This window comes from Volvox carteri (genome assembly GCF_000143455.1).
Source record: "Volvox carteri f. nagariensis unplaced genomic scaffold VOLCAscaffold_15, whole genome shotgun sequence".
NCBI lineage: Eukaryota > Viridiplantae > Chlorophyta > Chlorophyceae > Chlamydomonadales > Volvocaceae > Volvox > Volvox carteri.
The window spans coordinates 867,323-890,040 of NW_003307558.1; the positions used below are offsets into that span (position 1 = coordinate 867,323).

General features: G+C 55.9%; 3 protein-coding genes across 3 annotated transcripts in view; 2 read left to right on the forward strand and 1 right to left on the reverse strand.

The window, feature by feature from the left end:
* The window catches only part of VOLCADRAFT_90057 (uncharacterized protein), a gene marked incomplete at both ends in the record, with an annotated part of 1,863 nt that extends 650 nt beyond the window's left edge, over positions 1–1,213 (forward strand). The window contains 2 exons of the mRNA XM_002949583.1: positions 170–457; positions 1,135–1,213. Of these exons, the coding sequence (XP_002949629.1) occupies positions 170–457; positions 1,135–1,213 (367 nt within the window). The remainder of the gene's footprint in view (positions 1–169; positions 458–1,134) is intronic.
* A 2,228-nt stretch (positions 1,214–3,441) lies between these two features.
* On the forward strand, positions 3,442–15,774 carry VOLCADRAFT_104385 (uncharacterized protein; the record flags this gene model as incomplete). The annotated part of the gene is made up of 11 exons (XM_002949584.1): positions 3,442–3,668; positions 4,772–5,155; positions 5,430–5,526; positions 5,811–5,905; positions 8,959–8,971; positions 9,702–10,105; positions 11,106–11,205; positions 11,662–11,917; positions 13,144–13,184; positions 13,641–13,752; positions 15,592–15,774. The coding sequence occupies 8 exons, from the start codon at positions 3,442–3,444 to the stop codon at positions 11,914–11,916; spliced, it is 1,575 nt and encodes a 524-aa protein (XP_002949630.1). The 3' UTR covers position 11,917; positions 13,144–13,184; positions 13,641–13,752; positions 15,592–15,774.
* A 2,365-nt stretch (positions 15,775–18,139) lies between these two features.
* On the reverse strand, positions 18,140–21,866 carry VOLCADRAFT_90059 (uncharacterized protein; the record flags this gene model as incomplete). The annotated part of the gene is made up of 6 exons (XM_002949688.1): positions 18,140–18,318; positions 18,646–18,854; positions 19,566–19,698; positions 19,966–20,131; positions 20,247–20,430; positions 21,835–21,866. The coding sequence occupies 6 exons, from the start codon at positions 21,864–21,866 to the stop codon at positions 18,140–18,142; spliced, it is 903 nt and encodes a 300-aa protein (XP_002949734.1).
* Positions 21,867–22,718: the final 852 nt, after the last annotated feature.

Sequence of the window (22,718 nt, forward strand, 5' to 3'; positions counted from 1 at the left end):
TGCTTCATTCGCCAGTGGTTCTTCTTATCTCCCTCTCCCCTCACACGCTGATAACCACCCGCACGCTTCCCATACCCCTTTCCGCACATCCTCTGCATATACACTCTCAAGCCCCGTATACCCTTCTTACACGCCTCCTTCCACCGTCCTCCTCTTCCTCGTTCTGCAGATGCAACGGCGGCGTCAACTTCATGATGGACAACGACCCGTCGGCAGTATTTCGTCTAGCTGCCCTGCAGAGCCCCGCCGGCCGCCGCCTGCTGTTGCGCTGCGGCCGCCAGGTCGACGACCTGTCCTCCATTGTGCTGGTGGAGAAGAACCGCCACTTCATCCGCTCCGAAGCCATTCTGCGCATCGGTGCAGCGCTGCGGCTGCCGCTGCCGGCGCTTGCGGCTCTGGGATTCCCGCTGCCGCTGCCGCTGAGGGACACCCTGTACGATGCGGTTGCGAATAACAGGTAGGGGTGAGGGTGAGGAGCGCGGCGGGGTAGGTGGCGGTCGGGAGGTTGTGGCGGTGCCGGTGGCAACCCAGGGCGTTTGTGGGGAGGAGGAAGAAGGGGGAGATGGGTATCTGCCAGTTCCCGCTGCCGCTGCCGGTGCTGCGGTGGGTTGCTGGCGGAAGGGGGAACGGGACGGGGCATGAGGAGGCCGCGGTTGCGAACGGGGTGGATTCCCGCCCCCCGCACTCTGGTTGCGGATGGGAACGGTCGTGGAACGGGAGCCGCCCGTGTACCCCCTCGCTGAGTGAGCTGAGTGCGCGATCCGTTAGACACGGCGACACGCGGGCGATGAGAAACGCTTTCTGGTAAAGGGCCCTGCGTGAAGCCACAGCTCGCGCTGGCGGTTGGCAAGGAAGCGAGAAGGAAGAGAAGAAAGCGATGAAGAGGAGGAGGAGGAGGAGGAGGAGGAGGAGGAAGGGATGTTGAATCAATGCAGGGATGTTGAAACACTGCATCTGCGTACTGACCCTGGGGGGCGAAGGGGCTCTCGCTAGGAACAGCTTCAACCTACGCGGCGTTGAGGCTCCCGGGCTGTCCAAACCGCAGAACGGACATTGGCAGTTATCTGCTGACTTTTGCAAAGATACCGCCCCAATACCGCCATTCCCCGTCCCCACTGCCTTTATGCTTCGCAGGTACTCGTTCTTCGGCCGTACCGGCGCCTGTCGCCTGCGGGATGCTGGCAGGTTTGCAGACCGGTTCATTGTGGACTAGTATGGCTGCGGGGCCCCGGCGGCAGTAGGCGTGAGGGGAGCGCGGCGCGATGGTGGTGGTGATGGAGCTGCTAGGAGGAGCGGGCGGCGCCGGCAGGGGCTGACGCGGGGCCATTACCAGCCGGGGCGTGACTAGCGGCGATGGGGGAAGTAGCAGTAACAGTGGTGTAAGCAGGAGTAGCAATAGCAGCGAGCGGTGCTGGTGGCAGCAGCAGCAGCAGGTGCCAAGCTCTGGGGCAGTAACCGTAGTGTAGCGCTGTCGTCTATGAGCCTGAAGGGTTGGGGTTTTAGTTGGCATTCCGTTGCCGCTGCCTTGAACACGTTTTGCAAAACCAGACAGGCCTTAAGTAAGGTACCTGTCATAGATCAGTATGCGTGCTTGTACTTTCATCCTTGTTTCTGCTTCGGCAAAGGGATTTCTTTTGTATTTTTATCTACTCGCCACGTTGTCTTTCGTTACATAATTCGTACCAGGCCTTGCAATGTTGAAATCCGTCGCGTGCACAGGTAGCTGCTTAGGCGGCATTTCAATATGTGCCTAATCAAGCATATATACCGCCGATTTAAGATCAGTGCAGGAGAGGTTAGCCAGAGTGTCGACCTGTAAGATCCGTACGGAGGGTTAAGGGACCGTAATGGGTGCCGCAGCGATGGCTGAGAGGAAGCGCGGGACGAGAGGGGCTGGACCTTGGGGAACCTCAACGAGCAGCTCGCCTAACTAAATCATATCTCTTCTTAACGTAAATGCTGAGAGGGGGGTACGTGACGGGTTGAACGTGTACGTGTCTGAGTAGGCACCTCTCATTCCTTGCCGGGGGGTGTTTCCGTGGCTTGCACGGCGTGTACATATGCTGGATTGTGCAATTTAAGGATCTGAACAGCGTGACCACATACGGGGAGGCCGGCGATGTAACAGGCCAGACGCGGAGGCCTTTGGGGAGTGCAGGGAGCCTACAACCTACCGGCAGGCAAGCAGGGTAGGCGGGCAGGCAAGCAGGGTAGGCAGAAAAAGCAAACAGGGTAGGCGGGCAAGCATGCCGTTTACTTTGCGGGAAATAATCAACCAGTTTATCACGGTGAACATTAGAGGTTGTACGGCTCTTGGGAGGAGCTTACACGCACGCTCTGGTACACGTTATTACCGCTTCATTAGAAATCATCATACGGCATACCAACCTGAATGAGAAGAACCCAGAATGTGCTTGTGCAGCGAGTTTATCGTCACACATTTTCCCTCTGGCATGAGCCCAAGTGCAGTGGTGATCGATTACAGAACTGAGAATGTGAGAATGCCATGTTTTGTGTCGGGTGTTGCGGGTTGTCTCTGCATGTGGGATGTCGCAGGATGCGCATTGCTAATCAATAGCATACCCATTGCGGAGAGCCCAGCGTCTCAGCGAAGTGAAGTCCAGGTTGTTTACCCTCCCTTCCGCAGCTTGTAGGCTGTGAGCATCTGCTGAAATTTCTGAGCTGGGAACTCTGGTAAGTTTAAACTAGTCGGCAACAGCAAGGTGGCCAGAGCGCTTTTTATACCATGATGTTCTTATAACATATGCTCTCATAAACATGATGCTTTTTGTAACACCTTGAAAATTGCATACGAGTTCGCACTCGGATTGCATAAGAGCGACAGGTGTACGGCAATTGTTTGCAGTTGATTTGCATGAGCACAGCACTTTGTCCAGGTTTCTCACCTGTCGACGCTATAACATGTCCATGGGACACAAACCGTTTTATTTATATGAAGCGGCTGCCTGAATTGAAATACATGGCCTGCATTATCGTTGCCTGACAGTTGCATTCCGGCGCCTGGGCCTTGCGCTTTGGCCAACAGTATCTTGCCAGGAATTGCGTCTGTTCGACTTCGTTTCTATTACCTTGGCAATTACTGATCTAATAACTTTGGCCCCATTATGGCGGGCATTCCTGTTAGTCGACACGTTGGCTATGCGCCGGTTCCAGGTTCAGATGTGCCACCATCAAAGGCGACTGGAAATGATAATCCACAGAGAAAATGGTTTGTGGCGCTCGGAGCTTGTCTGTTATGGTTGACTTGTTCCAGTCTTATCATCCTTGTGAACAAGTACATCATGGTACGCTCCGTTGAAAGAGCCCTGCACTCATCTTTCACGGCGAGGACGGTGCCATGGGACGGAATTTTTCGCCCAACCCCCGCCTTCAGAAGGGATACTCGAACGTTGTGCTCCATCACGGTAACACGGATATGCCATGGCAAACCTAAACAAAACGCCAATGATGCAGGTTGACTTGAACTTCAAATACCCGATGGCAGTGGCTGCTATGGGCATGGGCTTCGCGTCGGTTGCCTCGTATGTGTATTGCGACCTGTTGAAACGGGTTCCCGCTGCAGTTGGCGTCGATGCCAAATTTTACTGGAAGCGCATTTTTCCCGTGGGCGCATGTCAAGGTCTCACATTGTTCCTGGGTAACCAAATGTGAGTTTGGGTGGACCTGTGCAGTTGAGTCTCGGGGTTGGAAGGATAGGGGGAAACGTAATGCACGTCGGCCATCCGGCAAGATGCATTGCAAACCTACTCATAAAATGCCCGCCTGTCACCAAGCTCCCAGTGAAAGAAGACCAGCATTGGTGCTCTTGGTGACACGTGCATGTAGCACGTTTCCCGGCGTTAAGACCCATTATTTGGGTGAATGGACTTAATGGAGCTGGGGAAAGGAACCGATTCCCGGCTACTGATTCCCATGGATAAGGCATTTCCTTGAACCTTGAGCTACCGTTCTCCTGCATGGACATGGTGCCTTGCCATCCATATCACCGGTTGCACTGCATGTATCACACTTCTAAGCACGGGCAACACCACTTCTCTCCATGCCAGGTCCCGTCCCCCTGGGGTCCTCCTACCTTCTGGCCACCAACTCCTAAGCCAGCCCGGCAGCGGCTCCCGCTTGAACCCTGCGGTTGACATAAGCACGATTGGTTAGCTACAGCTACCCCCCGCATAGCTCAGACTATGCATCCGGACATACAGCTCATGTCTGTTGCAGCAGCCCCTGCCTCGCTAGCACCCATTTCCAGCTCCACCCTGGACTCTTGTTCAACCTCCACACCCCTTGCCTCCCCCTGCCATAACTTTCCGACAGCGTGCAAAGGCCGGTTGCCAGCTGCACTGCAGCCGTGTGTTCCGGCTTCTGCGGGCTGAGCCCGGCATCCATCATACCCCGGTCCCCACTCGGGCCTGGCCAAGATTCCTAGTTTCTCACCATCTCCCGCCAGGTTACACTCATTCCTTTTCGCACCCTACCTCCGTTCGTAGCTTGCGTACCTTCCGACGCGCCACATAACCTCGTCAAACGGAACCCCAATTCTCGGAATCGTTTTTGCAGATGTTTTGCAGACCGCCTCGCTCTCCATCCTGTCGTCCCTCACACCCCACTCCCTTTCCCCTCCTCTCTTTCTTCCCTAACACATGGTTACGCGCCTTGCTTTCGAAACCCAGTTCCCAGTTTCTTCCACATGTCGGCCCCTTGCCCTTTGTTCCTCTGACCCCTTTCCTCTCTCATTCTCCCCCCCACCCCACAGGTACTTCTTCCTGACCGTCGCTTTCATAGAGATGTCCCGGGCCTCCCTGCCGGTGACTACCATGATTGCCTTGTGGCTGGCGCGCTTGGAGACCCCCACCGCGGCCGTCATCCGAGCCGTGTGCCTTACGGCCGTGGGCTGCGCCATCGCCGCTTACGGCGAGGTCCATTTGACCCTCGTTGGCGCCCTCCTGGCTGCCTGCAACCTGAGTATGGAGTCGATTCGGCTGGTGATGACGCAGTACCTGCTGGTGGGCTGCGACATGCACCCGCTGCAGAGCCTCAAGTTCATCGCACCGGCTGCCACCCTCACTTTGCTGGTGGGCTCTGCGATCCGGGAGTACCCGACCATGGTGAAGAATAAGGCGTTCAGCATTGTTGCGAGGTGAAAGGGTAAAAGGCGGAGGAAAGAGGGGTTGGGGAGGAGGCTAAGTAGCGATAGTGGGCGGGAAGGAAGGTGAGGGCGGGAGGGGGAAAGCTGGGTTGATGAGCGAGTGGAGGGGTATCGGGCAGGGGCAGACGATTGATACGAGAGTGCCAGTAGAATTGATTTTTTTGCCCGGTGCCGACCGGAGGTCGGTTGGCTGGATTTCACAAGGTTCCTCCGCCTCCATTCCCGCGCATTCTTTGCCTTTTCCGCCACCTTCCCCACTCCGCAGCGCCCCCTTCCACTTCATGCTAGCGGCGGTGCTGGGCCTGGTGGTCAACGTGTTGGGCGTTGTCATCATCAAGCTCTCATCCGCCACGACTCTAAAGGTGCGACTCTCGAAAGGGTTTTATCCCTCTGGGGCTAGTGGCTCTTGAAAGCGGGGTGAGGGCTCGGAGAACGACCAGCGCGCGTTCGCCTAGGGCCGGGGCCTCGGGTCATATAGTCGTTCTCTTTTACATTCTTTTGCATCCAGGAGAGGCCGTTCCGCTGTCTCTCCGTATTTCTGCCGCTGTTCGCTCTGCACCTCACACGACTCATCGCCCCGTTTCGCGTCCTCTCGCGCTCGCGTAATGCCTGGGCTTACTCGGCTTTCCCTTGTCCCTCCTTCCAGGTGCTGGCGGCGGTTCGTGGGCCCATCGTGGTAATGTGCAGCGTGATGTTGTTTTCTGAAGCCGTCACTCTCATCGAGTTCCTTGGATACTCTATGTGAGTTTGGGGTTGGCGGGGAGGAGGCCCTGGGCGGTTGTACGGAAAAGAGAAAACTCAAATGCAGGAGTGCCCTTAACGTGGCTGTGGGCGAGGGGCCTGGTAGCAACAAGCAGCCATAGCTAAGGGGCATGGCAAGTGGGACGTGAGATTGCTGGGAATGGGGTTTTAACAGACGTCCTTGAGGGGTTAATTGAGGGGGAGGGAATGCACATAGGGGGAAAGCCGCTTAGGGCTCATGTGCGCACTTCCCATCCTAGCCGCTAAGACTATGGTTGCGCGCCCTCCCGGCCAAGCGCCGGAGGTTATGATTGACTGATGCTCCATTATCTCCGCTGGGGGTTCTGACTCTGGGCCTGTCTGGCAGCTGCCCTGCTAGAAGTTACAACTTCCGCACAGGTGGGGGTGCCCCCTCCGTAAGGGCGAGGGGCCTCGTGGACGGTGACATTGCCCTGCTAGAGCAGCGCTGCATCATGGACTGTGTGCCATCCGAGCAGAGAGCCTGTGACCCGTTCCCTTATGCTGAACTGACACGCTCCTTTTACTTCCGTCGGCATTGCTTTGCTGCTGTGGCCGTTGCTGTTACTGCTGCTATGGCGATATGGCGACGGTGCTTGTGTGGGCTGTACTCGCAGCGCCCTTGCGGGCTTCATCTGGTATCAATTTGCGCTGACGCAAAAGGCGGCGGCCGAGGTGGCGGCGAAGTTGCAACCTGCCGCCAAGGCATAGCACATGAACGGGTGGGCGGGCATGACTGCGTGGATTCTGGGCCGGACTAGGCCAGACTGGGGGGGGTGGGGAAACTGTAGAGGTGTCAAGTGTAGTGTCAATGCTAACCCGGAGAGAACGGGACCGACACGGGCGAGCAGGCAGGCTAGGTGGCATGACGATGGCGCTGAGTTGCAGCCGCCAAAGGAAGAATTGGAACGGTATAACAGCATTACAGCGTAGGACAGCTTCACATGTTCTGTTTTCTCACATGACGATGAGTCGCAAAGTATTGTTCTTATTTTGGCATCACTTCAAGGTCGGCGAGAGTGGATATCGGGGGGTCTTTGGAGTGCTGGGCTTCTTACGAAGCGGCTGTCTGGGATTTGTCAAACCGGCAAGGTTCAGGTTTGCTGGGTCATCATGGCCATTTGGAGGGGGGGTCCAGGAGAGCTCATGGGGTGAGGAGTTACCCAGCAGAACCCCCGCTGCTTTACAGCTGTCACCGCTAGCTCCGTCGTTTACATGCTGTATGGTACTGCTGTGATTGCGAGCGGGCCAGAGGTTTTGACAGCATGGGTCAGGCAGGGGCCTTGCTGTTGCAGGGACGGGCAACCCGACTGGGCTTGCAGGTTGCGCGTCAGTCGTTTGCACTGTTTACATTTCTTTGTCGCACAGTGTTTGCAAAGCACAGTGTTTGCAAAGCCTCATAGAGACGTACGTGTTGTGGTTCTGTTGACGTTCTTCCTCGTCGTCGTCGCCATCATCATCATCATCATTATCATCATCCCGCCATGTCGAGTGAACTTCGTAGTTTCGCAGGCTTTGATTGGTCGTCAGCATAACGTGTGATGCATGTGCTAGGGGGGGCCCGGGGCATGCGCCTGCTGTCAAGTTTGGCTGCCTTGTGCATGCCAGCTCGGCCTGAAACCGGCCCAATGCTGTCGCTTTGCGTAGCTCAGAATTCTGGATGCACTTTCTTTGCCAGTGGCTATCGTCAACACGTTTCGTGCTATTCCTGTGATCGCAGTGTACATCTGGAATCAACGCCACTTGTAAATGAGAAATCATTGCTTCCGTTGGGATGCTCGGCAGCATAGTCGTTAGGATGCATGCCCCCTGCGGAAGGCAGTTTTTGCCTGAAGCCAGGCCAGCAAAAAAGCCGCAAGTTGATTGACCGTCTTCCCGGCCTAACGGTAGCATGCACGGAGGCCTGAAGCTTTACTGCAACTGTCGAGGGAGACAAGCATGGGGCTGGTTGCAATCTCCCCCTCTCCCGCGATTGTCCCATTGTGGCCTGGCCGCCTCCCGACAAAGGGTCTCTTCCCGCATGCCTGCCATCACACGGCAATGGCAAGGGTGGGAACAGACTTGGTGCGCACATACTTGGTGTTGGCTGGGGCAGATGGGGCAGACACACCTTTTGGGGGGAAAATATGGCAGGAGCCATTTTGCTAGGAGACTATGACGTAGCCTGATGCTGTGCCGTTAGGGCAGCATGATGAGATTGCCGACGGACTGTCCTTGCGACAGGGAGAAGCATCACGCCCTTTTGAGTGTGGGGCGCTGGAGGGGCTTTTCTCTTCTGCTGGTAGAAGGTATCAGGACAAACAAGTATACGGCCAGGCCGGACTGACTAATAGTTGATTTTTTGCCTGGATAGTGCGTCGGCGCTTGCGTCGGCACTTTGTGGCTGTGACCTGCTGGATTAATAGGTTGCTGGCAAACTCCATCTCGGATGATGGACTGGAATCCTGGTGGCTTGTTGGTCAGTTAAACCGTGAGGTACCCTGGTTGAAAAGTATTGCCTAGGACATTGAGGCAGCTTAGGCTGTCCCAGGGGTGCGGAAGCAGTAAGGCAAGGCAGTCGCTGCAATACGTGCTAACGTTGCGCTTCCGTATACGGATACGTATCCATGCGGGCTCGCTGGCGGCCATGAGTTTCCCCTGGTTTCGTGCTGTTCAGCGGCTTGTCTTAGGCGGTTTTTGACAGACGGAATCGGCGTCATGGCTCAAAGCCGCACCATGGCCGCACTGCGGCCGCCGTGTTGATGCGAGGTGATTGCGGCCCATACGGACGCAATTCGGGAGGGAAAGCCTTGTTGCGGGATCACTTTGCAGGCGCTGGAGCTCTAGTGAATGCATATGCACGTAATACCGGATGTCTTGGGCCACCTTACCACTTGTTGTGTGCAGCAAGGCAAAAAGATTTAAAGCCCCCCGCCGAAATGCATAAGCGCGCGTCTTGGTGCCTTCAGGATTTCCTGATGCAATGTAAAAAACGTATTTATTCTCTAAAAGCAAATGCCTGTCCAATCTGCTGCGTGCTGTGGTGCCGCCCAGAGGTCGGCAAATCCGGTGGGTCCTGCGGGTCCGTAACACAGTACCCGCAGCCGAAATTCGGCTTAAGGCCCCTGCTGCGGGACCCAAATGACCAAAATTCGACCGAAAGACGTGATTGAAGCCTCTATTGCGGCCCGTAGGGCCGCACGCTGGACTCGAACTCTGTGTTTGACTTTGTAAAAGAATGTCACGACCACCTCTACACAATTCGGTGACGGTTATCACTGATGAATTATTACATCTCTAGCGTCTGTACCGATGACTTGCAGCTGCCGCAGCACTTGACTTGGTCAATTGTGGACTTTGGCATACCAGATATTGGTCCCATGTGGCCTATCCTATACATAATCTTCATCATATTGCTTGTATTTTCAGCATACTTTTAACTGCTGACCGCGGCATGTCGGCGGCATCTCGCCGGGGAACGAAGGAAACGCGTGCAGAAATTTCCAGCGGTTGACAACGCACGTTGGCCGGCACGCTGACCGGTCGTAAAGCCACTGCTGATCCCCCAGCAACATATATTGAGGCGGAAGAGCCGTTACTTGGGCCATCGGGCAGCGCCAGTGAAGCTCCAGGTCTACTTTTCCCAGCACCACCACCTCCCACTTCCAGAAACGCCAGCACCGTGGCCCTTCCTCCACAGAAGAAAAGGCGCACTCAAGCCAACACTGCCGCCACCGGTCCCACTCAGCAGCCAGCACCTCTCCTGCCTGCCACCCCCAACACCACCGCTCCCGAACAGCAGCCGGCAATACGCCTGCCCCCCGCCACTCCCAATGCCACCGCCAACCCGCAACGGAAGCGCACCAAGTCCACCAATAAGATCGATGCCGTTGGTGTCCCCCCGGGGTTGGAGCGGCCTCATAATCCCAACGAGGACATTGTTTGGCTGACTGACGCTTGTGGTGGTGATTTCAAGAGCTGGGCCTATGCACTCCAGGGCTCGATGACGGTCATCTGCTTTTTTTGTGACACACATAAGGAGAGTAACGCCACCATTTCCCACACGAACTGGGATCGCTCAGCTTACACCCGGCACGAGGCCTCCTACTCCCACAAAGCGGCTGTAGACCAGTACACGCAAGATCCGCAGCAACAGCAAACTGACAAGCACCTGGCCATGACCGAGGTTGCCGACAATCCCTTGTTGGCTCTGTTTTGTGGTGCATACATGGTCCTGTACCAAGCCATGCCTTTCACTCACTTCCCAACGATCTGTGAATACATGGACTGGCTTAAAGTACCAAACATCACCGGCTTAAGTTCAACGAGGGTCTTTTTGTGAAGCTGAGTATGTCGGGTCCTTGAAGAAGGAGGATGCAATATTGAAGGGGGCAATGGCCAAGTACAAGTCCTCCACTAGGATGCACCTCTACACGCACATCACCGATAAGGTCGAGAATATCCTTCACGACCCGCACTTCAACCGCATGCGGTCGGCGATGAATAGCTCGGGGGCGATGCTAACTTCATGGCGCAAGAACTTGCTTTGCAACGACCCCTTGTTCCCCCCCTGTAAAACGATCGGCCTGCAATGTGTACGGAACGTGGAGCCCTGAAATGCTGTCTCTTTTGGCGCCGGAAGGCGCCAAATTTTTTTTTAAGGTTTATTGACCGAAATTATGCCCTCCCGCAGCCGTAGAAACCGATTTGCCGACCTCTGGTGCCGCCTGCGTGCGGTGCTGCGGTCTGATGTCAGACGCGCCGTTTTCGTTAGCGAAAAAGGGATGTAACGGTTGAGCCATTATGATGGATAGGTTATGTTGCAGTTACCAATTTTTGATCCGCCAGAAATCATGAAAAGAGGGCAGGTTTAGGCTTTCTATCCAGGATAGAGGACCTCTATTTAGGGACTGGCCAAAGACGGACTGCGAAGACTGAATCTAATCGCTTTCATCGCCATTACGTGACGTAAGTACCGAAACTAGTTATCTGAGCTTATCCATCCTGTTCGGTCAATAGCTGGTGTTGCTGAGTTGTGGTCGATACTCCACACAAGAGCATGGTTCTCCTTGCTTTATGGCGTCCAAGCATCGCTGATGAACAGCGCTTGAAATTGAACTCCTCAGGGTGCGCCTTGTGCTGTAAATGGGCGCCAGTGGGATGTTTGTGGCATTATTCACCATGCTCTTCCTCCTGTTTGCAGCAAGGGGTTAAACTATGTACATGTTGGTGGTACAAAGGATTCATGGTTGCTACAGGACCTCAAGCAACGCGGTTGGGCCATCGACAGGGTGTCGGTGCAGGTAGGTTGCACCGGCGGGCATGCAACCCTGTTTTGCTGTCTTACCGATATGTTAATCGCCCTACCGAAGTGTGCATATCCTGTATACTACTGAGATGAAGCCTGATTACTTAGAGGGCTTCGGCAAGATAGCTGCAAAACTTTCGTTTTGCAAATAATAGATATCACTCCACGCCCTAAAAGTCGTGTGCAGTAGGCCCGTGTGGGCTTGTTATATGTCCGTGACCCCCACGTCGATACGTCAGTCTTGGTTCAACTTTGTTTACTCGTGACACCTTCCCATGCGGCTGCTCTGTTTGAAACCCTTACGAACCGTGGGTCACCGGTCGTGCTTCCGCCACACGAAGTCCTGGCCCGACGCCTTGCTGCGCGGCCCCCAAACCGGAGCGCATATTGCCAATGTATCACCACCACAATGCCAAGCTCACCAGTGTACTATTACCGCCATCCCCACCAGCAGCCGCATCAACAGGAAGCCGCCAACTGTATGCGACTTCACCACCATCAGCAACAAGCCAACGACACCCGGCGTATGTGCAGGTGGGGAAGGGGCGCCGCGCCTTCGATGCAGCCACGGACTGCCTGCGGCGCTGGGGCCACTTCCAGCTGGGCTGGTCCAGCGTGGATCCGAGCACGGGCACCCGGGAGGGGGACCTGGTGGCCGTCACCTCCAAGACGCTCTTTCTGTGGACATGCAACCCGCTGCAAATAGTGTAAGGGCGTCCTTCAGGGGGACTGGACTGGCTTCGGGGCCGCCGCTTAGCTCTCTTCCGGCGCTATGGCGGGAGAATCGGTGACGGCCGTCTGGGTGTTGGGTATTATGGGGGAATGGGGGACGCAAAGCAGTGGCGAGTCGAGGCAAGCAATGATAGGCATTTAAACCTGGGAAGAAGGGAACAGGGGAAGAAGAGAAGGGGTGTTAGGGGAGTAGAAAGGGAAAGGGGAAAGGAGGGAAGGAGAGCACAGCGCCAATCTATGCTACTATGTGACGCGGGAGAGGACCCACGAAGGACCTGGAGGGTATAGGGCTGAGCAACTGAGTGCTGTGTGTGGGTGGGCAGAACAATATGCGTGAAGGCGCGTAGATTACCCAGAAGCCACACCAAGCTCAGTAGTGTTCAGCTGGCGCTCCGGAGCCAGGTTTTGGTTGGAGCGGCCAAGTGCTATTGGCAGAAGTGTGTGGCTTTAGGAGCGCTGCAGACCGCGCCGAAGGGGCCTGGTGCAGGAGGGGACCCTGGGGCTCGCGAACTGTGGTCTGGGTTTGGCGCCATTCGTAATCCGAAGCTGCAAAGCGGTGAAAAGTTTTGCCAACCTTTCTAATTCATGATAATGAATTGTGTACTTTCGTCACTATAGACTTTGACTATTAACATAATCCTGGGAGTGTCGAAGCCATGAGATAGAGCGCGCGCGCTCGCGACCCCAGCTTCTGCGAAGTACTGCACCGGCTGCCGCAAAGGCTTTTGAACCGGGCTAACATCCTTAATATGAAACAGTGGACACCGAGCAGTCCGTCACCCCGCGCTGAAGGGGACGGCTCTCTCCCCTAAAACATTTCTCTCACTTCCTGGACACGTATGCGTGTATGTGTGTGCACCGCACCGCACCGCCCTGAGCTGCGTTACTCTCCGAAGGTCGCGTCGGGACCATTCCCACACCGCTGGGCAACGCCGCACTCGTCACCTCGCTGGCGCACATCTGACCGGAGAGCTTGCCCACCTCGTTCAGCAATGCGCGCCATTCCACCCCCGCCCTCGAAGGCACCAGCATTGCTAACGCGCTAACACGCAGAACGAGTTGTAGTGGGGAAGAGGTGCATCATGATGTAGATAGTTGCCGTTGCCACACTGCCCTGACTGCAGCAACCCTGACCACCGACCCAACTGGCTCCCACGGCGCTTCCCTTCGTTTCCTCGCCTCGCCCGGGAATGCTCCGCAGGTACTCTGAACGCAAGGACCCTCCACGACTGCGACTGCCTTGTAAGGCTCCGTGTAAAGGCGTCGTGGCGGAGGGGTTGGGATGTGCACTCCCCTAACATCCCCTCCCGCAATCAGAGTGTTTTCCTCACGTCCTGTCCGGCCCCGTCCTACACCACCTGGAACGTGTTTTGTGATGTGTCGTGTCCTGCCGGGCGCCTAGAAGCACCACCTCTTGCTCCAAAATCCGATCAGCAGCCCCCCCGTCCCACCCCCACCGGCACACGAACCGGCAACGGCTGCTCCGCTCAACAATAAATACCGTCGCAGGGGCACTCGTGCCCCGTAAAGTTTCCATGGTCCTTGCCGCTGGCATGGCCGGACATACAAATCGGACCGCTGCTGCTGTTGATCTTTAACACAACTAATTCAACTGCCGCTTCTGCTGCTGTCCACTGTCGCTTCCTCAAATCGCTCTTTTGTGTGGCACGGCCCCCTCCCTGCGCTGCCCGGGTCCAGGGCAGCCTCGACCGCCTCGCAGCTTCTCTTTCGCTCACGGCTGCCTGGAGGGGCACATGCTGGCGGGGGAGGAGAGCTTCCGCGTGGAGATGCGCCCCGACGGAACCGTGTGGTGAGAGGTGGAGCGATTGGGAGTAGTGTCCACTCGCCATGGAGGGGACCAGAACCCAGACTAGAACCCTGGGAGGGAAGGAACGCGCATGTTTCATAGAGCTGTAGCGCGGTGCTTAGCGGCACGCTGTGCGAGAAAAGCTAGTCTGCGGAGGAAGCAGCACTCGCGGTGCGAATCTAGAAGCGCTGTGCGCCACAGCGCTTTAGTGTGGCGATTAAGGTGGGTGGGACGATCCCAACGCACATCTATTACCACTTCATATGTGCACGAATTCATGCCTTGTAGCTGCAGGCCGTATCCCTAGGAGGTTCGGGGCTTGGAACTCTTCGGGGGTTCAGGGTGCCAGGTTGGGAGTTCACCTAGCAGTGGCAATGGTGATGGCAATGGCAATGATATCCAAATTAGGAATGCATTTCCTGAGCACACCGAGCTGGGGCCTTGCCGCGTAGCAAGCGGGCAGGCAGCCAGCCAAGCCGCACCATGCGTCCGCTAAACCCGCGGATTCCCTCTTCCAGCAGGACATTCAAGGGAATGCGCAGACCAAGCCCTACGATCCCCATCTTCATGCAAAACTCCTAGACTATGCACGGCTGCATGCACGGAAGACCAAGTTGCCGCAGCACCAGGGCCTGCCACCTACTGTGCAGCCACAGTCCCGTACACTGCAGGCCATCACTAACATAGCCACGCCATAAAGACACCTGTTGATGATGCCGCAACCGTATTGGGCCAAGTGGCCGTACAGTCGTCCAGCCAGACCCACTGTATCACTACAAGGATTTCGGGAGCGGGACGATAAAGGCTGTCAAGTGGCCACAACCGTGTCACCGCCCCCGGTCGTGATAAGAGATGCATGCCTCGCACCCAGTGCAGGCGCCAGCCCGCCGGCACCGCAATTGCCCACCCATTCAAACACCTCCGGGCCGCAAAGCCGGCGACGCCTCCGAGCAATGCGGTTCCAGCAATAGTCGTATGCTAAGCTAAGACATTGGTAAAGCCCTGAATGATTTGCCATAAAAAACATCACGTATAGCGACAGTCTCCAATCTAATATCATGCCTGTACTGAGACGGCGCACAGGACATGTTATTTCTCCGGATTGCAAGTTGCATAAGGCGGCCGCAAGCAGACGCGCTTCATTATAAAAGGATAATCTTCCACACATTCCCACTCGATGGCCGCACCATTATTTGAACTTAGCGCAACCACCACCACAATCAGCTTTCTGTGCACATTCCTTGTTGATACCTGATATAGCACATCCGCCCATCGCTTTAGGAAACCTCCCCCATCAGGGCATTCGCCGAGGGTCTAATAGCGGTCTTTCTCCCTCTCCCTGTTCACCTTCATGGCATCATACATCCAGATCATGTCCACCATACACCTCATCATGCCTCCCAAAAAAAACTACCCTGGCCGAACCGAGAGCATATCCTCATCCATATCCAAATCAATGTCCCACACAGCAGGAACAGGTTGCATTATACCGTATTACCTGGGAAAGCCCCAAATCACATGATAGAGAGAGCGGCTTTAATACTTCTCGGCCTCCAAGCCCACCACGCTGGGACACAGCTGCATGCCGCAAGGGCACCAAGCCGTCTCCACCTCCGTCCGTTACATGCAGAAACAGACTGTTAGGACGCCCGGCACTTGACCGCTGCGTCTCGCCATCATTCATCACCTAGATGCTAAACCGCGGTCAAACGTTCCGCTAGCGTCAATATCCTACCTACCAAAGCCCACCGCCCCCAGGGCGTGCGTGTACTAACCCCAGTCAACCAACCACCCTACGACGCCCTAACCCCGACCTGCTTCCACATGCATTCCGTACGACAGGTATGACATCACAACATTTTCCAAAGCGGTGCATCCTCTGGCAATCGGGTTCTTCCCGTTGACGCGGCACTTCCAGAAGATGTTCGGAGCCGACTCCGCTCGAGCCGTGATTTCGGCGGTGGCGTCCTCCGTTTCCCCCTCCTGTTGAGGACCGGACCGCCCCCGCCTGGACGGCTGACGGCTGGCGGCCGCCTCTTTCGTGGAGAAGGAGGGCAAGAGAAAGGGGATAGGGTGGCGGCTGTTGCAGACCGCACACTCGTGGAGTGCAATCTTCACCATCCTTCGCTGCCATCCATCCATTGCAAAAGGCTAACACCCGAAATGAGTCCTTCCACCCACCACTGCGCAGCAGCTGGTGAATTCGCGGGGCCCAGCTCCTCTACAACATTCTGCGCCTTATCCAATGCCAGGCCCAAGACCCGGCCCTTTCTACCCTCGCGCAATCGCAGACCTCTTACGCACCCACCCATGTCCGAATCAACCAACCACAATTGCCGCCTAAGCTCCCAGGACAAAGGAGAAGTTGCAGCATGGCCGCTCTGAAACGAGATACGAGGGACAAACGCCTGAAACAGCGACATGACGGAAAGCGATCTGTCCTGTCCACAGCGCGAGCTATTCCCATTAGAAAACCAGGAGAGAGGCCCTAACAAAAGATAAAGAGACCTACAACCTATAACATAGGAGTAGTGCTGCTCAGTCCCACAACTGACGCCAGCTGCAAAAACCTCTGTAGAGGTACGAGAAACCGACGCGGATGTGTGCACCGCACCGCACCGCGCCCTTGATGACCGAGGCGGCCGACTCCCCCGAACCCCCCGTGCTACTCATGTTGCCAACTACGGCCTCCGCAAGGACCGCTGCTGCTTCAGGCAGGAACACGCGTACGTTCGCACGTACCCTCGTAAATCCCCATAGCAAGGCGGCTGAACAGGACCAGTAGGGAACAGGAGCGGAGCCCAATGTAGCTCAATGTCCTGATGCAGGGCTGCTACATAAGGAGAAGGTGCACGCGAGGCAGTGGGGCAGAGTGCAGATGGACACGGGGGAAAGAAACGACAAGCGATACCAGGCTGACGCGTCCCAGAGGAGCAGCGGGTCTCCCGCCTAGATTGCACGTGTACCTACCCCATATAGCAACTGTACGCCCGCTCAACGAAGGCCAGCTGAAGCCTGGCTTCAGCCAGACACCTCGCGGCAGGACGCCGCGGCTCCGCACTCTTTTTTTCCCGGATAAAGCCTTCGTAATTCACGCAGACAGACGCACACACACACACACGCGGATAAGGACTCGAAGACATACACAGCGGCTTCGACGAGCAATTATAGCAACATTAACCGTAATAGCAAATTCAACAGCGGCGGCAGCGACAAGTTACCAAGCCGAGAAGAAGCTAGTGATCAGGGAGAAGACGAAGGCAAACGCACGTGCGGGCGCTTCCGCAACACAATCAGCTAAAGAAGCGCAGGTTGCGCTCGCACGCTTTTCTTTAACTCATGGATAGGTGAACGGGCACGGTCATATCAGAGCTAGTCACGTACCAGACACTCAATACGCGTATTCCCCCAGTACCTATGTCCCATTTCGCAGTGCTGCTTCCTAATCTAGACAGGCCTACTTCCAGTCTCGGCCGATGTTACTTGGCACCCCAAACGCGAAGTGAGCCGGGGGTTGAATGGAGCTGGCTGCTGCAGCAATGAAATGCAGCTTAAACGCGATACACACGCACACTCACCATATGTGTAATAGCTTTTAAGGCGCTTTTTGTGCGTGCGGAATGCGAGCCATCGTCCCATAGGATAAACGCGCACAGCTGAGACACAGACGTGGTAGGTTGCGCAGGCAAGAAACCGACGAAAGGACAGAGACGGACGGACGGAAGCACAAACAAGCAGTACGAGGTTTTTCAACGCTGCAAGGCAACAGAGAGACGGATGTGGAATGTGCATTGACACACACACACACACATACACGGCGCAAGCCGCTCCAAGATCCGAAATGCTGACGTCCCTAACCGGGCTTCCACAATTCGGAAGTTCCGCTAGTTGTGTTCCTTGCAGACCGGCTGGATTCCTCGGCACCTGCACCTACCCACCTACATTCTAGCATGACGACGGGCATGCGGAGGCAGTCGGTCCTTTGCCAGTCGCTCTTCGCACTCCCACTCGCGCTTCGTCTTTTCGTTATGTTTCCTTTCGGGGAACAGCGGCCCCCCCGCCCCTCAGAACGTACGTCGTCGGCGTCGCGACTGATTAGTCGCTGCATTATTGGTGACCGTCACTTAGACCGTTGGCCGGTTAGTGGGCTGCTGGCAAACGACCCCGCATGAGGCCGGTTGACCAGCTTGGGGCCGTTGGGTCTGTTTGACTCGGGACGTTGGGTCTATGGCGGCGCGGTCCGCCTTGCCGGTCCTCCGGGGCCCGTACATCGTCGGCATCCTGGAAGGTCTTGTAATCCCTTCAGGACTGCGCGCTGCAGCGGCCACCCCCTTGGGCCACCACACAACCACATCACCACAGCAGCAGTAGCAGCAGCAGTAGCAATGAATCACAGACCCCTTCGGAGCGGCGGTGTCGGGTTCTGCGGGTTCAACAGCCACAGAGCCAGCCACGCGGCCGCCTCCGCTCCGTCACCCAACGGGTAGATGACGTCAGCGGTGGGCACCCCGTCTTTAAGCACCTCCAGAAGGTACTGCATGAACAGAGTACCGTCCGACAACATGGGCCCTGCACAAGCGGGCGATGGCGTTACACAGGAACACACGGGTAATAGGGAGCCTAGCAACGGTCTGCCAACATCCCAGAAAGCGGCTGCTGCTGCTAGGAGTGCGACCTCCTAGCGACCCTTGGCAACCACCCGTACGTCCCTCCTCGCCTGCCTGCGCTGGCACTGTGAACAAAAGATAGCACTTCGTTTTGCAATAGCTGCTGTAGATCTCCCCAGCCCGCCTACGCGTGATGTTTCCGTGCTTTTCTGACCAGCATTCCCACGTATGGCACCTCGTGCGCCCTCTTCCGTTGGGACCTCGCCCTCGCATCCATGCACACACGCACCTGCAAGCACCAGGCTGAAAGGCTGGCGTGAGCGGTCCAGCCCCAGCTTGGCTACCACCGCCTTGATGGCCCGCAGCAGCTCGCCCACCGCATGGCGCAGCAGCGCATCCGCCACAGAGTCCCCCCGGGAGGCACAGTCCAGCACCAGACGAGCCAGACTGGCCACACCGCTCACCCGCTGATGGATGGACTGGTGACTGCGAGCCCATCTGCAGCGCACCGGGGTCGGGGAGGGGGAGAGTAGCCGGAAGGGGGACGAGGATATTCATATGCGTACCCCAGAGAAGAAAGGTTCAACAGCCGACGTTCAAAGTGGTGACGGAGTTGTGGACGGCGCGTGCAGGACAGGGAGGGGAAGGGGATCCGATGCGTAAAGGGGGTGAACGGAGGCGAGGAGGAGGTTAGCGGCGAAAGGCCCGTTGACAGGATCCAGGCCGAGCATCTCCAGCCGGCCAGCAAACCACATGCGGCCACTGGCTCCGTTCCTTCCACTACCACTCAGCGGACGGAGCCCTACCAACCGCTGCCAGGCGCTGCTGCCCGGAACCTTCGCGGCCCAATTTGACCCGCACGCCCGCATGACGCAACACAGTCCGCTTACATTGGGACAGGCCCCGGGTCTTGGGCCCGCCGTGACCGGTGACGTGGGATTCCGAAGCCAGCGACACGCCGTCAGCGATCCACCAGTGGGCACTTATGCAGGGTGATGGGTTGTACCGTACCCCGCCCAGGCCTACACGCGCAGCTGTGTGCACGCACACAGCCGCTGGCCCCGACCCATATCGGCTTTTGCAGTGAACCCCCCAAAATGCAGTCCTCCTTCCGCCGTCGCAGCTTAGCTCGTGGAGTGCCGCCTTCCGGGCAACAAATACGGCAGTACTGCTTTTGGACCGCGGCAGCTGGTGCGCGTTGTTGCTTACCGGATGAGGTCCTCTGCCCGCTGCGCCCCCAAGTGTCGATATACGGCATTGACTAGAAGTGTGTCAGCACCGCGACCGTCCTGCGCCCGACTGACGGCGGATAGGGCCCGCAGACCCACATCGTAGGCACAGCCTGGAGGTGGTGGGGTCGGAGAGAGGGTTGGGAAAGGGCATCCAGGTGGCCGGGCTGGGTCGTCAGGGTGGGCCAGGGTGGCGCCATTGCCCTGGGCTGGCTTTCTAATGCTGCTGGCTAAGGTTTTGGAGATGAAATTAATCAAGGCTGTGGCATGGGACGTATTGGAGACGTGGTGGACCGGTATCAGGGGGTAGAAATCTTGGGAAAATCAGGTAGCACGGATAAAGGGAAAGAACAGCAAGGGCAAGGGAAGACGCAATATACCTCCGTCGCTGAATACGGGGCCCCATCCAGAGGCAGCGGCGGTGCGGCGATCGGCCACGGCGCCGTAGGCACGGCTGCTGTCGACGCCGGCGACGAGGACACAGCCGAGCAGCGGCCCACCGGTTCCCGACACAAGCGCGATAGCTGCGCTGTTGTACACCAAGACCTGCATAGCGTACAGTATCCAGAGGGTTAAACTTACAGGCATGCTCAAATTAGCGGTGCACCGGAAAGAGTTTGGCGTCTCAAACCTGCACTGATGCCGGCAAGAGCCGTCTGACCGCCGACCGTATGTTCGATTCTGACTCTTCTCCTAAATCCGCGGCCGTTGTTCCTATGCAAACGGCTTTGATGGATTGCCAGGGGTTGGACGCGGGCTGTGTTGCGATGAGTGCAATCAGCGCGTTCAAAGCCGAGTGCAACTCCATTGCAGCCGCATCAGCTTGTGCAGCTGTCATGAGATCCCTGCAATCAAAATAAAAGTAATGTAATGTTCAAGCGCGCTGGTTTTGTTACTTAATTCGCGATAACCCGACCACGACTTGCTCACCAATGATGCTGCGTCTGGCATGTGTGTCGACCAAGCACACTTCGGTCCACATCCACAGCTACACAGGTAATAGAGCCTGGAACAGCCTCTACTCCCACGATAACCATTGCACGCCGCCTAACGCACGCGCTCCGGCGCTCCCTTCTGAGACCTCTTTGGAGAAGGTGCACAAAAATTGGATGTTGTGGTTCACCGCGCCTTCCCTAAATTTCCAGGCCGCCGGCTTGACGCGCCATGGCAGGTTCCTTTTGTTTTCGTTCAGGAAACCCAACCATTGCACATTCCTAACATCCATGCATTTTGATGTAAAATTGATGCACAAAAGCCGGCTGAGCGCAAAGACCCGTTCACCTCTCTCACACTGTCCTGTTTTCCTCATAGGGTACGGTTTCCCAAAAAGCAGTTCTAAGTTGTTGTCTGCTACCTTGTGAGCTACCCAATCAACCCGTCAATGGACTTTGGACACTGTACAAGGATCTGAGAACGTTCTTCGCGCCCCTGTGATCATGTCACTGACGTAAAGGACTAAAGTTTATAACATCTCCTCCTTACATTAATTGTACAGCGCCTTTACAGAACTACGCGGCCAAAAACTCGGTGCTGCCATCACGAGCCCGTACGCCGTGCCTGCTGTACCTTTACTCCACGCTGCCGTATGCCGTATGTAACTGCAGGTAATCAACATGCGGATCGAAAGCTATACTTTCTGGATTAGCTGGCTTAAATGGTTGTGGAACTCGCTCATAATTCGCTCGGAAAGAGAACCCAACCTTCTCAAAACTCATTTGCGTATGCTTCCCTTCCCTTTCCTGTCAATCCATCTTTAAAGTGTGAAGATATAAAGCTATATGCTTATAGCATGCAATATGTACGCGACCCCAGCGTGGATGCAGGTAAGGGGATGATGAAAGATGCGCAGTGACGAATGCCGGTATGGATGCGAGCAACTGCAAAGACATGATAGCGTTGTTGGTTGTATCTTTAATCGATAAGATGGCAGGGAAATCAGGGACTTACACTGAATTGGAAACGCCAATTAAGTTTCTTTCGTTTGACAACGGTTTCTGGTGCTCAAAAGCGTATATGTAAATGCATATCCATATGCTATCGATATTCGTATGAAAAACTATTTCGCTTTCCGGGGTATCGAATTCGCGATACGGCGCTGCCTGTACAGTTCATCGCTCTGCCATTGAGCAAATTTGCAAAGCGAATTTACCACGCATCGTTATCTTCCCTCGCCTTGGATTTCGCATACATGGTGCGAACAATTTGCACAGGCAACCCTTGCGCACGCTGACCTACTCGCTCCTACTCACCACGCCAGCAGTTTCTGACTTTTCCATTTCATTAGTTGCACGACGTAATATGTCAGTCCTTCTTCGACTACTTTTCCTGATTCGTTTTTGGCAGTGATACATTCGGTGCGCGTGAGCTCTGGTGGTAGCTGCAGCCCAAAGCAACGCCTCGGCGGTTATGAGCCCTTCCAAGTAGCCAATGCAGCTAGCATGGCGGTTCCGGCGGCCGTAACTGGTATAAGCGTGCGTGCTGTTGCCTTCTCGGTGGCCCAAATATGCGCGGCCAATCTAGGAGGGAAAGACTTTGGATTTTTCCCGGACTTAAAAGGGCTTTCAGGAAGTAACCGCTTGATTAAACCTTCACAAACCCTTGGTAGCACCATCGACTCGGCAGACACTACCCAAAGACTACCCAAAGACTAGGGTGCATTTCCAGTGCGGATTAAGGGATTAAGGATTAAACCTCTGTCCTCCATCGATACTTGCTCGACCCTTAACCTTTTATCCTCCATCGATACTTGCTCAAACGGCTAAGTTGTTGGCAAACGTACCTCGCCTTTTCAACCTTTGGTTCCCTTATGGAACAAAACTATGTGGTAAGCTCGTACCAAGGACTTCCGTGCCCTAATCCCTGGCCTTAATCCGCACTGGAAATGCGTGCCTATGAAACCCTTGATGGGTCTCCCTTGGGATTCGTGCTACTGCACATATCTTCCGAGGCTCTGTCAACACTGTAAGAGACGCCTTTCGAGAGTCTTCCGACACTTTAAGACATCGTGGGATTTCTCTTTCTTGGCCTTATGCTTAGTCGAGGCTTAGATATTATGCCATCTGGACAGGCAAACTGTGGCTTGTTAAGTTGCCATCGCATCATGTCCTCTTGATGTTCAGCTGCATTATTCTGT